This window comes from Lathyrus oleraceus, chromosome 1, assembly GCF_024323335.1.
Source record: "Lathyrus oleraceus cultivar Zhongwan6 chromosome 1, CAAS_Psat_ZW6_1.0, whole genome shotgun sequence".
Lineage (NCBI taxonomy): Eukaryota > Viridiplantae > Streptophyta > Magnoliopsida > Fabales > Fabaceae > Lathyrus > Lathyrus oleraceus.
This window is the reverse complement of record NC_066579.1, coordinates 206,541,764-206,557,435: the sequence shown is the minus strand read 5'-3', so window position 1 is coordinate 206,557,435 and position 15,672 is coordinate 206,541,764. Positions and strand designations below refer to the sequence as shown.

At 34.5% G+C, this 15,672-nt stretch overlaps 1 protein-coding gene across 1 annotated transcript; it reads right to left on the bottom strand.

The window, feature by feature from the left end:
• Positions 1 to 8,839: 8,839 nt before the first annotated feature.
• On the bottom strand, positions 8,840 to 15,062 carry LOC127127874 (ras-related protein Rab7). Its single transcript, XM_051057155.1, has 7 exons — positions 14,774 to 15,062; positions 14,656 to 14,682; positions 13,660 to 13,759; positions 13,406 to 13,552; positions 9,974 to 10,054; positions 9,758 to 9,903; positions 8,840 to 9,174 (listed from the first exon to the last, which is right to left on the bottom strand). The coding sequence occupies exons 1-7, from the start codon at positions 14,824 to 14,826 to the stop codon at positions 9,108 to 9,110; spliced, it is 621 nt and encodes a 206-aa protein (XP_050913112.1). The 5' UTR covers positions 14,827 to 15,062; the 3' UTR covers positions 8,840 to 9,107.
• Positions 15,063 to 15,672: the final 610 nt, after the last annotated feature.

Sequence of the window (15,672 nt, the reverse complement as noted above, 5' to 3'; positions counted from 1 at the left end):
CCTTGTGTATCTTCTTCTGCTGTATCTCCTCTTTTTCGTCCTTTCCCTTTTGCTGCAGCCATATAAAGTATTTATAATGGTGTGGATTAGGGTTTAACCTTACTAAATATTTGGATCCCTTCCTATACTTTAGGATCTCACCCTATAATTTAGGAGAGTTAGCTCTAACATTTTGCATGGGCTGGTATTTCAAAAATATTATTCTTACTTATATCAACCAAAATTATTTTATAATTTATGGGCTTTTTTTTTTAAAAATGTTACTCTTATAAATAAATTTTATTAAGTAAAAAACGTGAATTACTAAATAAATACTATTTATAAATAATGAATAAATGGAACATGAGTCACTAAATTATAAAAAATAGTTATTATAATTTAATGAGCTTTAACAAATAAAATTAATTTAAAATTTTAATTATACAATTAAAATTCAAATCTATTTTTATTTATCATTAAATTAAAACTATTTTATTTATATATATATATATATATATATATATATATATATATATATATATATATATATATATATATATATATATATATATATATATATATATATATAATTTATTTATATCATACAGATAACCAAAATCATTATTATTTTTTATATCTGTATCACATAATGAATAAATTAAAATTTATAATTTATATGAGAATGTATGCTAATGAATGAATGCAAATGTGAAATGAATGGCATGCATGAATCAATTTATCATAAAAATTAACAGGAAAATTTTGGGGTATGACATTGTGCAAGCGGGTATAAATGAATGAGGTTTTCTGAAAGGCTCTCTTGGAAGGGACATTGTTGATGTCATTCTTACTAAGGCACAAACGACACTACAGTACAGGAGACAACGAAGAAACAAAGGATTCAACATACACATTAGTGTAGTACTTGTATTAGGCATTACGAATAGTATTATTGTTTGTTACTTTGTTACTTGGACTCTATTATGAATTGATTTATACATATATGACTTTTTCATCTTGTGCATTAAGTGTATGTTTTAATTTATAAAAAAATTATGATGATAGTATAATTTTAATACATCGTCTATTACATTGGTGTATTTGTTAGGTGAGTACTATATAACGCGCAAATATACATGGTTCACAGTAGCAAGTGATAAAAATAAAGGAATAACGTTCTCATAGGGTGTGTAATAACTTAGATCGATTTGTAAAACTATCTTTTATGAATGGGCACGAGCAAAGGTAACAATAATTGATGGTTGTCACAGGTTCAGTTTTTAAGTAAACAATGATAGAACTGAGTTTGAGTAAATAAGTAAAATCAATAATGGAATATATGTTGGGCAATGATCTGTTTAATATACTTCATCTTATGTGTGTATATGATGTGACATGTCTTGCCAGATGAGCTCGAAAAATGATCTTATGGTGTATTCCTACAACATAAGTACATATGTAAGAAAGCAAGGGGTCAAATTCCTAAGCCTCACATTTAACTTTAATGCATGTCTAATTTCATTCCAAATTTTCCCTATGATTGTAGCTCTTTATTCCTAAAGTAGGTATTCTAGTGAATATGTTTATCCTACTATTTTTAATCATATTTATCATGAGTTCCACTTGTTGATGGATTTCTCACATCAATAAGTTTTTACCTTTTCCTAAGATGATCCGCCAAAAATCAAATTTACAGCATTATAATACATGATAAAATCAGTCACTAACATCACATAAATTGACACAAAAGATATATTCATATTAAACTTCATATTTCTCAACATAAAAGAGTTTAGCTCATAATGAGTTTAGTAGATACATCAACGCTGATTTTTAAGCTAAACATTTTTAAACACATAATAAAAAAGAAATGATAGCCTAAGAGTAATTTCTCAGTCTTCTTGCAATCTTCAATCAGCAATGGACGAGCTTTACACGCCAGATACTGCTACCTTTTAACTTAAGAAGAAGAGAAGAGAAATCTTCTACACTTGATTCAACTCACTTCCACACAAGTCTTTCTTTATTGTTTATCTCCGAGTCTGAGCCTCTTTTCATTTCTTCCAGTGGGTCCTTTTATAGATAGACTTATCTAGGGTTTTGTAAGGTATTGGATCATGGGCTTCTTGATTATCCACCATTTTTGGGCATGTGAGAATCAACATATTTCCCACCACTCCTTCTCTCTCGTACCAGTACTAGATGAGGTACACAGCGCATGCAAGGGGCAAAGCGTCTGATGACAAACATGTTATGCAAGGGGGACAAATTGCATTATACATCGGTTGTACTATTTGCAGTTGTTTATCTTGTAGTGTTTGTTCTTATCATTTTACTTTCCAACTCAGCTTCATATGTGTACATTAATCTCATTTCATCTTCACCTTCCTCTTGAAGTTATCTACTTTTTTTAGCATCTTCTAACCCTATAGCCTACTAAAAATGAAGTGTCTTTTTGATGCGACATAACTCATCACTAGAGTGACTTCTGCACAATCACAAAACACATGAAATTCACAAAAGAGAACGCCTAATGTGCTCTATATTATTCTAGCTAAAAACAACAAGATTCAACTGAATACTCAAATTAAAATCAAATAATGCAACACAAATTCAAGTGTTAAGTACCTAAATATCTCACATCATATGAGCTAAGAGTATTTCATAAAAAAAAGTCAAAATTTACTGTCACGGGAAAATACGGAAGTGCATCTTCGTAATCTGATACGTAAATGCATATTCGGATCAATTTTAGGCAAAACGAGTGTGTCTCAATTAGGAATGCATGGTGTGCGTATGGGGTTAGTACAAAAGTGTATATCCATATCAATTTAAGGCAAAAAGAGTGTATCTCATATATGAATGCATGACATGCGCATAGTTAATACGAAAATGTATTTTTCGAATCAATTTAAGGCAAAAAAAAGGTAGTTCATTTACGCATGTACTTATTAGAAGTAATTCATATTTATTAGTTGTACTATTTTCTTAGCCCCTAAGTTTGTTAGAGGGTATTTTAGTATTTTATCCTATTCTAGTAACCCTAGTTTTAGCTTATAAGTAGGGTGACAATCATTGTAACTTTTATCATGTTTTGCAGCCGTCATTCTCTTAATAGAATATTTCAGTTCATCATTCATTCTACCTTTGCACCAACAATTGGTATCTAGAGCTCTGGTTCAGATTCATTGGGAAACACGGGAAACACGAGTGAACGTGAGGTCTTGTGTGTTTGATTTTGATTCTTAGATTCGTGTTGAATCTTGAACAAAATCTGATCAGAATTTTAATTCTGTGGGTTGGGAAACACTGTGTGAGAAATCTGAGTGTACTGTGCAAGGTAGAAATATGAACGGAAACGGCAACATGAACACCAAACTTCCAGTATTTAACGGTAAAAACTGGAATCGTTAGATGATCCAAATGCGTGTACTTTTCGGTGCTCAAGATGTTCTAGATCTTGTCACTGATGGTTATGTTCCGGTAGCAGCAGATGCGACGGATGAACAGAAAAACGCGCAGAAGGAAGTAAGGAAGAAGGATCAGAAAGCATTGTTCTTCATTCATCAATGTGTTGATGTAAATGTGTTTGAGAAGATTGCAGATTCAACGACAGCAAAGGCTGCGTGGGACACACTGGTTAGATGTTATGGTGGTGACGCATCAGTGAAGAAGGTGAAGCTTCAGTCCTTGAGAAAGCAATATGAGAATCTCAACATGAAGAATAATGAGAAAGTTTCTGAATACATCTCCAGAGTGATTCTGATCACTAATGAGATGAAAGCGTGTGGAGAAACTCTTTCTGAAGAAACAATCATGGAGAAGGTATTGAGATCCCTTACCTCTCAATTTGATTACATTGTGGTAGCAATAGAACATTCCAAAGATCTGAGCACCATGAGAATTGAAGAGTTGCAGAGCAGTCTAGAAGCATAAGAGTTGCGTTTGACTGAGAGAACTTCTGAAAGGGAAGTAGAGCAGCAGGCTCTGAAAGCAACTTCTGATAGGAGGTATCAGAAGCAGTCAGAAGCCAGGAGAAGATCTGATGGTGGTCAGAAGTCAGAAAGCTCAACCTCTGATAGACAAAAGAATGCTCAGAAGGGAAAAGAGAAGTATGACAAGAAGAAGATTCAATGCTACTGTTGTAAGAAGTTTGGTCACTTTGCTAGAGACTGTTGGTCAAACAAGGAGAGAAAACCAGAAGAAGCAAATATAGCCAGAAGTTCTGATGACGAATCTGTGCTATTGATGGCCTCTGAATTTGATGATATGGATCTGATAGACTGGTGGTATATGGACACTGGCTGTTCAAATCATCTTACTGGAAACAAGAAATAGCTGGTTGACTTTGACTCTGAAAAGAGGACAAAGATCAGATGTGCTGATGACAAATATCTTAATGCAGAAGGTATGGGAAATGTCAGAGTGATTCTGAACAATGGGAAAACAGCATTGATTCAGAACGTGTGGTATGTACCTGGCATCAGAAGCAATCTGATGAGTGTGGGACAATTAATTGAGAAAGGTTTTTCAGTTACCATGAAGGGCAATCTTCTGAAGTTGTATGACTGCAATCAGAAGTTGATTATGGAGTCAGAACAGGGAAGGAATAGAACATTCAAGGTGAATGTCAGAACTGCAGACTCAGAATGTCTTAGTGCAACAAGTGCTGAGAAGGAGAGTGAGTTGTGGCACAGAAGATTTGGTCATTTGAATTTCAGAAGCCTAAAACATCTGAATTCAAAGAAGTTGGTACATGGAATTCCTGTAATTAAGAAGCCTGAAAAGTCATGCAAAGTTTGCATGGAAGGAAAACAACCACGATTGCCATTTGCGTCAGAAACTGCTCCAAGAGCAAAACATGCCTTGGGAGTTGTACATTCTGATGTGTGTGGTCCATTTCCAGTAACATCGATTGGAGGGAATAAATACTTTGTGTTATTTGTTGATGAATTCACAAGAATGACATGGGTATCCCTTATTAAGTTTAAACACGAGGTGTTTGATGAATTCAAGAAGTTCAGAATGAAGGCTGAGAATCAGAGTGGTCAAAAGTTGAAGATTCTTAGAACTGACGGTGGAGGTGAGTATAACTCCAAAGAGTTCCAGAAGTTCTGTGAGGAGAATGGAATTGAGCATGAGGTTACTGCTCCTTATACCCCTCAACACAATGGTCTTGCTGAAAGAAGAAACCGCACTTTGCTTGATATGGTGAGAAGCATGCTAAAGGAGAAGAAACTTCCTCAGAATCTCTGGGGAGAAGCTGTTGCCACTGCAACATATGTACTCAACCGATGTCCTACGAAGAAGTTGAAGTAAATAGTTCCAATACAGAAGTGGACTGGAGATAAGCAAAGTGTTAGTCATCTAAAGGTATTTGGTTCTGTTTGCTATAAACATGTTCCAGAAGCCAGAAGACAGAAGTTGGATGATAGAAGCAAAGTGATGATTCTGATAGGGTACCACAGTACAGGTGCATACAAGCTCTATTGTCCAGAAACTAACAAAATTGAACTCAGCATAGATGTGATTGTGAAGGAATCAGAATTTTGGAATTGGGATAAGTCTCAATCTGATTCTGATGTTAGAACTTCTGAAGAAAGGTCAGAGTTAAGAATTTCTGAAGTTGGAGTAAACTCTGACGTTGATTCTGATTCTGATAGTGATTCTGACTCTGGAGAAGACTCAGAAGATGAAGGTGACTCTGATGATCCAGACTCTGATGACCCAGACTCTGATGATAATCCAGATTCTGGTGGCAATTCAGACTCTGGAAATATGCCAGCCCCTGAAGATGGTCAAAGCTCTGGAGGAAGTCAACCATCTGAAGCTAGAAACTCTGAAGCTCAAGACTCTGAACAAGTTCAGAGACCACAAAGAATCAGAAACATCCCCAGAAGATATGCAGAATTTGACATGCTGCAAGACACTGAAGTAGACTCTGAAGGAGAAGTTATTCAGTGTGTCATGTTAGTAGACTCTGAACCCATGAGTACAGAAGAGGCTCTTAAGCAGAAGCTCTGGCTGAAGGCCATGAAAGAAGAACTTGATGCTATAGAGAGAAACAAGACTTGGAAGCTGACAGAACTTCCAAAAGACAAGAAAGCCATCAGCGTCAGATGGGTTTTCAAGCAGAAGTTAAAGCCAGATGGTTCAATTGGCAAACATAAAGCAAGGTTGGTAGCCAGAGGATTTCTACAGAAACCTGGGTTGGATTACTCTGAAGTGTTTGCACCTGTAGCAAGACATGAAACAATCAGAATGGTGATTGCAATAGCTGCTAACAGGAATTGGCCTCTGATGCATTTAGATGTAAAATCTGCATTTCTGAACGGTCCATTAGAAGAAGAAGTTTACGTGTCACAACCTCCTGGATTTGTGAAAAAGAATCGGGAAGGGATGGTGTACAGATTATACAAAGCTCTATATGGATTGAAACAAGCGCCCAGAGCTTGGAATCAGAAGATTGATTCATTTTTCAAGAAGCAAGGCTTTCAGAAATGTGAGATGGAGTACGGTGTCTATGTTCAGCATACTTCTGAAGGAAATATGACTCTGGTATGTTTATATGTTGATGATATACTGCTGACTGGAAGTTCTGAACAGGAGATAGCCAAGTTCAAGAAAGTTCTGATGAATGAATTCGAAATGACTGATCTAGGCAAAATGACATACTTTCTAGGGATGGAGTTCAGATACTCTGAGAAAGGTATTATTTTGCATCAACTCAAGTATGAATTAGAACTTCTGAAGAGATTTGATCTGAAGAATTGTAAGATTGCTGTCACACCTTCTGATACAAATCAGAAACTGGATTCTGACTCTGATGGAAAGGATGTGGACGCTACAACCTTCAAACAGTTGGTTGGTTCTCTGAGGTATTTGTGCAATACCAGACCTGATATTTGCTATTCAGTTGGGATGGTTAGTAGGTTCATGAGTAAACCTAAGTGGTCCCATTACCAAGCTGCTGTCAGGATTCTGAGGTATATCAAGGGAACTCTGAAGTATGGAGTATTATTTCCTTCTGGAAGAAAGGATGAGTCAGAACTTCTGAGTTATTCAGATTCTGATTGGTGTGGAGACAGAGTTGACAGAAGAAGTACGTCTGGGTACTTATTCAAATTTCTGGGAGGTCCCATTTCTTGGTGTTCCAAGAAGCAACCTGTTGTGGCGTTGTCAACTTGTGAAGCTGAATACATTGCAGGTGCTGTTACTGCATGCCAAGCTGTGTGGATTCTGAATTTATTGCAGGATCTGAAGATTGAAGTAAACAAACCTCTGAAGCTGATGATTGACAACAAGTCTGCAATCAATCTTGCCAGAAACCCAGTGTTGCATGGGAGAAGCAAGCACATTGAGACAAAGTATCATTTTCTGAGACATCAAGTTCAGAGGGGAGTGTTAGAAGTTGTACACTGCAGCACTCAGAAACAGTTGGCAGATGTTCTGACGAAAGCTATCAAGACTGATCAATTTCTCAGATTAAGGGATGGAATTGGTGTTACAAGTTTTGATGGAATATGAATTAAGGGATGGTATTAGAAGTAATTCATATTTATTAGTTGTACTATTTTCTTAGCCCCTAAATTTGTTAGAGGGTATTTTAGTATTTTATCTTATTCTAGTAACCCTAGTTTTAGCTTATAAATAGGGTGACAATCATTGTAACTTTTATCATGTTTTGCAGCCGTCATTCTCTTAATAGAATATTTCCGTTCATCATTCATTCTACCTTTGCACCAACAGTACTTAGTGTGTAACACGTGCGTCAGAAAATGCATTTTTAGATTCTCATGGGTATTTTCGAATTTCTTTAGGGTGATTCTCCACCACTAGCAATGCCCTTAAAAATACTACTCCCTCTGTTCCAAAATAATTGTCACATTTAGAAAAATTATTTATCTCAAAATATTTGTCACTTTAAATTACCAATGCAATTTTATTTTTAATCTTCGGATTGTATACTCTAATAAATACTCTTAATTTATTGTTTTTTCACTTAACATTAATGTTTATTTGAATACATCAATAGTTGATAAAATAATTTAATAAAGTCATTATTATCTCTCTTTCATTTATTATAATTTTTTAATATGTGACGATGTGTCAACTATGACACTATTTTAAAACGGAGGGAGTAATTCAATTTACTTATTGAAAGAGAACGGTTAAAAATAAAAATAATAGTGTATTAAATAAAGAGAATCTCAAAAAATGGTGTCAAAAGACGTTAGTTGAAAATAACAACCATTTCTTGAAAGTAAGAATGATACTCTCTCCATCTCATAAAAAGTATCATATTTGAACAATGCGTTATTTTTTATTAAATATGTTGATTTTAGTGATAAAACTAATACTACCTCACCCATATTAAGAAAAATAATTATTGTTGTATGAAAATGAGAAATTGTGAATATTTTTATAAAATTATTCTTCATTAATAACATGAAAAATATAAATTTAAATAATTATAAGAAGAGATACCAATAAAAATTTAAGGGTATAATAATAAATACTGCATTGATATTGTAAACCGACAATTATATTAAGACATAGAAAAATTGCAAATGAAAATCACTTTGAGAGACGAAGAGAGTAGTGTATTAAATGATAAAGAGTACCTCAACCTCCAAAATTATAGCTGTGACCCTTAATTAAAATAAGAGAAAATGATGAAGCTTCATTGTGAAAAAGTTATGGCTAGCTAGAACATGTCAAGGTTAGTACATTGTTACAATCACACAAGGCATGTGTTTTTGTAGGAAAACTTGTTCTCAACCTGTCTTTCAAGTCTTAGTTATCTAATGAGCAATTGAATAGAACAGTATCCTGATGTAAATTTATGAGAAAAATGCCATCCAATAGAACAGTATCCTGATGTAAATTTAAGAAATTAAAATATTTGCCTTACAACAAAACCAATTTAACATTTGTTTTCCTATGAGTGCAACATTCTAAAGCCGAACCACAAATAAACAGAACTACAGGGGCAAAACACAAATTACTCAAGCATCTCATGTGGAGTGTACAAAAAGAGGGACCTAATGAGACTAAAAAAGAATATGAAGAAGAATTTGTTTCAACAAATTTAGAGACAAATTCGCGCAATCATTGAAAAGTTCATATCAACATGCACATCCACCCCTCTGCTCATTCTCTGGAGCAGCAGCCTCTGGAATAGGTTGAAAATATCTGCAAAGGTAATGAAATATTGAATTCACAAGTCAGTTAAGCAACCATCTATTCAAATCTCTTATCAGATAGAAATAAGTATAAAAGAGAATGAAGGCAAACATAGCTTACATATTGAAAGGTTTATGCATTATGGTGAAATGATGAAGATACAAGTAATACTTACAGACTCTTCAGCTTTTCTTTTTTGAAAATAGGTCTTGATTGCAACACATGCAGACTCTTCAGTTTTATTGTTTTTAAAAGCCCTAAAACTTTCTTTTCTTCTATTGTCATTACATCCGCTAGTAGAAACTGGAATAGTGGCTGATATTGCCTTAACAGAGAAACTAGGATAGCCTTACAGTATTCATAGCAGATTTATCAAAATCTGTTATGCTGTATTGTTACACCGTTGCTATAGCTGTTATTTGACAATACTACTTATAAGTTTATAAATGTTTATGGAGAAGCTAAATGAGAAAACTTTTAAAGAAATTTGAGGTGCAGAAGTTGTTTCCATTAATGATTTTTGTGAGAAGCCAAGAGTTAGAACTTAGAATACACATGGTTATTGCAAGATCATTTCAAAAGCAAATCTTACATGTCCTGGTCACGCTCATTGGCTAAAGCAGTCTTGGCAATACATAGGAATGCGGCATCAACATTGTAGTCTTCTTTTGCTGATGTCTCAAAGTAAGGAATATTCCCTTTTGAAGCACACCAGTCCTTTGCTTTCTTTTCAGAAACCTGTATAGAAGCTAATTAGACCCTTGCGCAGGAGACGAAGAAATCTATAAGTGCAATAGCATTTGCTTACCACTCGACTATTCCCGCCATCAATATCAATTTTGTTTCCAAGCAAAATAAATGGAAAAGTCCTTGGATCTGAAGGGTTTGCCTGTGTCACAAAACATTAGTCATAACCAAATCCTATCTGCAATGGTAAAAGAAAACAGAAATCCAAAGTAAAGGCTGTGTAATATTTTGAAAGGGAATATGAATGTCCATAGAGAAATCAAAGAATGTAGAGACTTCAGGTGTCGAACTAGCCATCTAAACAAAAATAAAATGGTAATTAATGACCCAGAAAATTATGCACCCTCACTGGAAAACTATAATATGTTTGTCAGCTCAATGAACTTCAACATCCGGAGGGCTCTAATCTTTTCAAAAAGAAAATTTTCTACCCAGAGCAGTACAATTACATAGCAAATCATGCTGTGGTATATTTGATTCAATAAGAATTTGAATGCTTCATTTACTCAGAAAAAAATCATGCCCCAAGTTATACAAATTACTTCACAAAAGTTCAAAGAAGACAAGAAAAGGACACCCAGACTTTCTAAATAACTACAAAAAAAGACAGAATGTTAAATATAATAAGCCAAAAGGCAAAATCTAGCATCAAACTCCAATTCTTGGAATCCATGAATGTAATAACATGTATCTTGGTATAGTGAACCAAGTATGTGCGAGTATAGAAGAAAGTCATCTAAGGTTCTTCTTTCTTAAAGCAGTGACAGCCTGTTCAGTGTCACATTGGCACCAGGTAGTTAAGCCTTAAAAGCCTGTAACATGTTGCATGAAATAGGTTAGTTTCTGACAGTTATAAACTGTCTCGGAGTTAGTTAGTGAATGCAGGTTAAGGATAAGCTAATATACAAATACTTGTAATCTGAATAATCAAGTTCAATTTTTGAGAATCAATAAATACATGAAAATTCTATCATTTTTTCTTCTTTTTTTCTTATCTTTAATAAGGTATCATAGAGCTCTAGTTCGGAGAACAAAGAAAGAGAAGCTGACTAAGGCAACCAGTGAAGGATGGAAAATAGTTACAACGGTAAAATGTGATGTGTGCCAACAGGGCCCTCTTCCAAAAAGCAAATGGGCCAAAACCACCAATTATGAGAAGATTTAAGCCTCTGAGAAATGCGGGATGAGACTGATAACTAGTTCAATAAAATTTTGTGGAGGAAGTACAAGCTGGCCATGAAGTGACTAGAGTACTAATGGGCCAGATCCAGGGTAGCATACAGATTTGAGATTCTGGAAAGGGGGATTGTTCTGTATTATGCTGCAGGAGAGGATTTTTTGGTCCAGACCAAAAGCAAAAGGCATTCTTTGGTGAAACAACAATAGGCCAGGTCCATGTCAAACAGTGGGACCATGCTATCTTATTGGGTTTCTTCATCTTTCACCTTGAGGACAATGTGAAACTTGTTAGGGGAAGTGTTGATAGGCTCGTTATTTAATAGGAGGGGAGGAAATAACATAATCCCTTATTCAGAGGGAGCAACAGATTGGGGAGGTAGGCAATTCCTGAGTGGGTTTTTTGGGTTGTGTAGAGAGTAAGGAGATGACCCTTCTCTCTGGTTCACCCCTGCTTTCCATTTTTCGTTTATTAGGTTATTCATCCATTTCAGTTTCCTTTGTTGTTTTCTGTAAGAGGACATGTCCTCTGTTTCTTTTTAAAAAAAAGCAATTTTCAGTGTTCTTCCCTTATTTCTTAGTTAATTCCTATCCGACACCAAACAAATATAAGCATTCTGCAAGTCCTTCTCAACAAATAAGCATGCAAAAACTATCTCCAATATTAGAACATACAGGGAAGGCTACCGCACAGGACCTAAAATTAGTCACGGTTAAACAGTGGCTAAATAGGGCCTCATAAAATATTGTCACGGTCTGTGTTGCATAGGTACGGGTACGTACCCAGTACCCGATACGGGTACTGGTACAGAGTACGGCATTTTTAAAAAAACTAAGGTACGGGTACGTTAGTATAATTTTTTTAAATACAATTATAAAAATAACAAAAGAGTTATATTATTTAAATAACAACAATACATTAAAATTACAAAAAAAAATTGCTTAAAAAAAGTTAATATCTGCGCAATAACATAAATAAATCACATTTAAAAAATATCCATAAATCAATATTTTCCTCTCCAATATCATTAAAAAGAGCGGCTTATAGTTCAGGTTCATCGAGAGAAAGACTAACAACTTCAAAAATACTAACTACATCAAATAGATCCCATTCATCTCCACCAATATCCCACATTTTTGTTGCTCCTTCATTATAAACCTTAATATGAGAAGACAGAGATTTGTATGAACAAAAACTAAATCCTCAGCCCTCTTTGGATTGAGCCTGTTTCTTTTCAATGAGTGAATAAATCTAATTGTGCTCCAATTTCTCTCCACAGAAGATGAAAAACTTGGTTGTGAAAGAACTTTTTTATTTATAAATAGAATCATTAACCTAACTTAGTAAAAGAAGTCCAAATTATACCATCCGAAAAAAATTAAAAAATGTTTGGTACGTGGTACCAAATGTGTACCGGTTGGTGTACCAACTTAAAAAATAAATAAATAAATAAATAAATAAATAATTGGTACGGCTTCGGTGCGTACCGTACGAGTACCGGTACCGGTACTTTATCTAAAATGGAGTATCCGTGCTTCAGAGGTCACGGTTAAATCTTTATTAAATATGACCTCTATTTGTTTTGTCATAGTTAAACTACAGCTAGCCTACTCAGGGTCTCCAAAAAATTGAGACGGCTTTGAGAACATGTTTGGAAATCAAAAGAAGACAAGCAAGCAATGCATGAATTACATTATGCCATATGCTCTTGTGAAGGAAGACTAATTAAGCTAGGAAAGATAGAATCAATATCCTTCTTGGACGGTTATACTTATAATGGTCCAAGACATAAAAATAAACTAAATAAGCTATGTTTTCACTATTGTTTAACCTGACAAGAAACGTTCAGAAGCAACCTAAATAAGCTATGTTTTCACTATTGTTTAACCTGACAAGAAACGTTCAGAAGCAACCGCTGTCTCAACAAACTATTGGAGAAGATGCTATAAAGCAAAACCATGGGCGTGAGTTATTAGATAACCAAATATAACTAAAACAACAAAGCTATATGAAATAATCAAAATCAATTACTGGCACTTCTGCAATTAAAAATATGAAGTTTAAAATCCATATTCAGATCTAATTACGAATCCTAATCCTATACACATGAAGAAAAGAGGTTCTCCATTGCCATCATAATTTCAAAGCAGCTATTTCAGAACTTGTCCCACAAACCATAAGGGAATCTATTTATTAAGAGTTATAGCCTATAATTTATTTCAACTTAATATTTGAAAGAGTGTATAAGAGGACCAAGGCTATCATGCAAATCACCCAAAGTAACAAAATCAGAAAAATAGAGAAGACATAGTAAACCTGTTTGAGAAACTCCTCGTGCCAGTTCTCAAGTGTATCAAATGACTTCATTACATTAACATCATAGACTAGAACACAGCAATCTGCCCCTCTATAAAATGCAACACCAAGACTTTGAAATCTCTCTTGCCCTGCAGTGTCCCATATCTAATGCCCAAACACGTAAAGCATTTAAGTATACACAACCTACAAAATACTAAACCTAAACACAATAAAGAAAGAATAATGAAATACCAATGAACTAAAAAACCCACTTGTAGAGTAACAAGTCTGTCATCAATCTGCAGTTCTTTGGTGACAAAATCAGCACCGATTGTAGCTTTATATTGCTGACTAAACTTCTTGTGCACATATCTAAACAAGTAGTTAAAGGCCCACAATGCAAATTTCACAAAAGGAAAAAGTCTTTGAATAACCTTAAACTGATCTTAACCATACCATCATATGTTTTACAGAAGCATTACATCTAAAGAAACTCAGCAGCATTAAATATGTATCAGCCTAATTATGTGCCAAACCACATTCAATGCTAGAGAGCAATAGTTTACCAATGATTAAGGATGGTAGTTGGAATAACAGAAAATAGTAAGGAACATTCCTACCAACCTCCAATAGTCACTAATCATGTCAATTCATTGATTATATAAAGTATTTTCCATATATTATCTCTAATATTAATGACTCATAATAGATTCAGCTGCTCTGAAGTGAGACACAGTTTTAAATAGAAGTCCGCGACAACAGAGGTGCGACAACAACAACCACAACCAAGCCTTATCCCACTAAGTGGTGTTGGCTACATAGATCCATAATATTCTATCAAGACCATACTTCTATCCAAAATGTTAATCTAGAGATCTTAATAACTTCTCTTAAAGTTTTTCTAGGTCTTCCTCTACCTCTGGCTGGTCGACTCCTATACATCTGATCTACTCTCTTTACCACATAATCTACGGGTCTTCTCTCTATATGACCAAACAACCAAACCACCTAAGTCTATTTTTCACCATCATTTCCACAATATCAATTAAGGCTGCAATTGACCTCAATTCTCCATGATATCTGATATCAAAAAATTGGGACAAACTACACAACCATTACTGTGATTTAAAAAATGGAACAGAGTTGCATCCTAAAATGGTAAATTAGAATATTAGAGTGTTGTGGTAGTTAATTGATTGAGAAATTAAACGTGGTTTACAAATCATAAAGTAATTTAACTTCAACCCCATAGTAAGGGCAGAGGATACTGATTCATCAATGAAGTTTTTCCAACCCTAACAAAAAAGAATGAAGTTATTAAAAAAATCAAAAAGGGGAAAGAGGATAAAAAAAACCTAGAAACGGTTGCGGTAAGGGTAGACTTACCCACTGTCTCCAAGAACAATGACTTTGAGCAAAGTTCGTCTGCGTAATGCCATTGATTGTGGATTATTAGGGATAAGTAAGGATTTAGGGATTTGAATTTATAGTTATAGTTGTGCAATTGAATTGTGGATCGAGGTTTGAGTTTTGAGAGATGAGAGAGAAGGGAAAAGGGGCGCGAATGTCGATCGATTCGTTTTTTTGTGACCTGCAATGAAATGTTTCGCTGCTACACACTTGCATCGCTTTCAACGTCCTATCATTCTTTTTCGTTTTGTTTTGTAAAATGATTAAATTGCCGACCTGATTAATTAACTTTATTTTAGATCAGGATTCAACTTTGTCTTCTTATTGTTGTTTTTATTTTTACTTTTACACTGAAAAAATTTAGAATTTACAAAAGGGATTAATTACTATGAGTGTGAAAAAATTTACAACGTCGATTCATCATCATCACCCGTTTGCATTATTTTATAAGTTTTTAAAATAAAAGTCAAATTTATTTTAATGTTGCAAAAATATTTTTATTAAGGTACTTCACAAAATTGCGGTCTTACTTCTACATATCCCCGGGTACAATGAAGAACTCAAAGTTTCGTAATTCGGGTAAGACAGAATATACTTTTGGTGTTTTTTGTTATAGTGTTTGACAAGAGGTTGAATCTCGCTCTTACGTATCTCCATGTGTGATGGAGAACTCAAAGTTACATAGCTCTTAGTAGCAAATGGGTGTTGTTTGATTGATTTTAGTGAACTAATGTTTAGATCAAATTTTAGCAGTTTAAACATTTAGCTTGTATGCTTGCGCATGGGAGACTTAAGCGTTAGTTTGTTTCGCGATAGAAAGGTTCATGTTTGATCGCTTTCTAGCGGTTTAAACGTTGCTTATATGTTCGCGCATA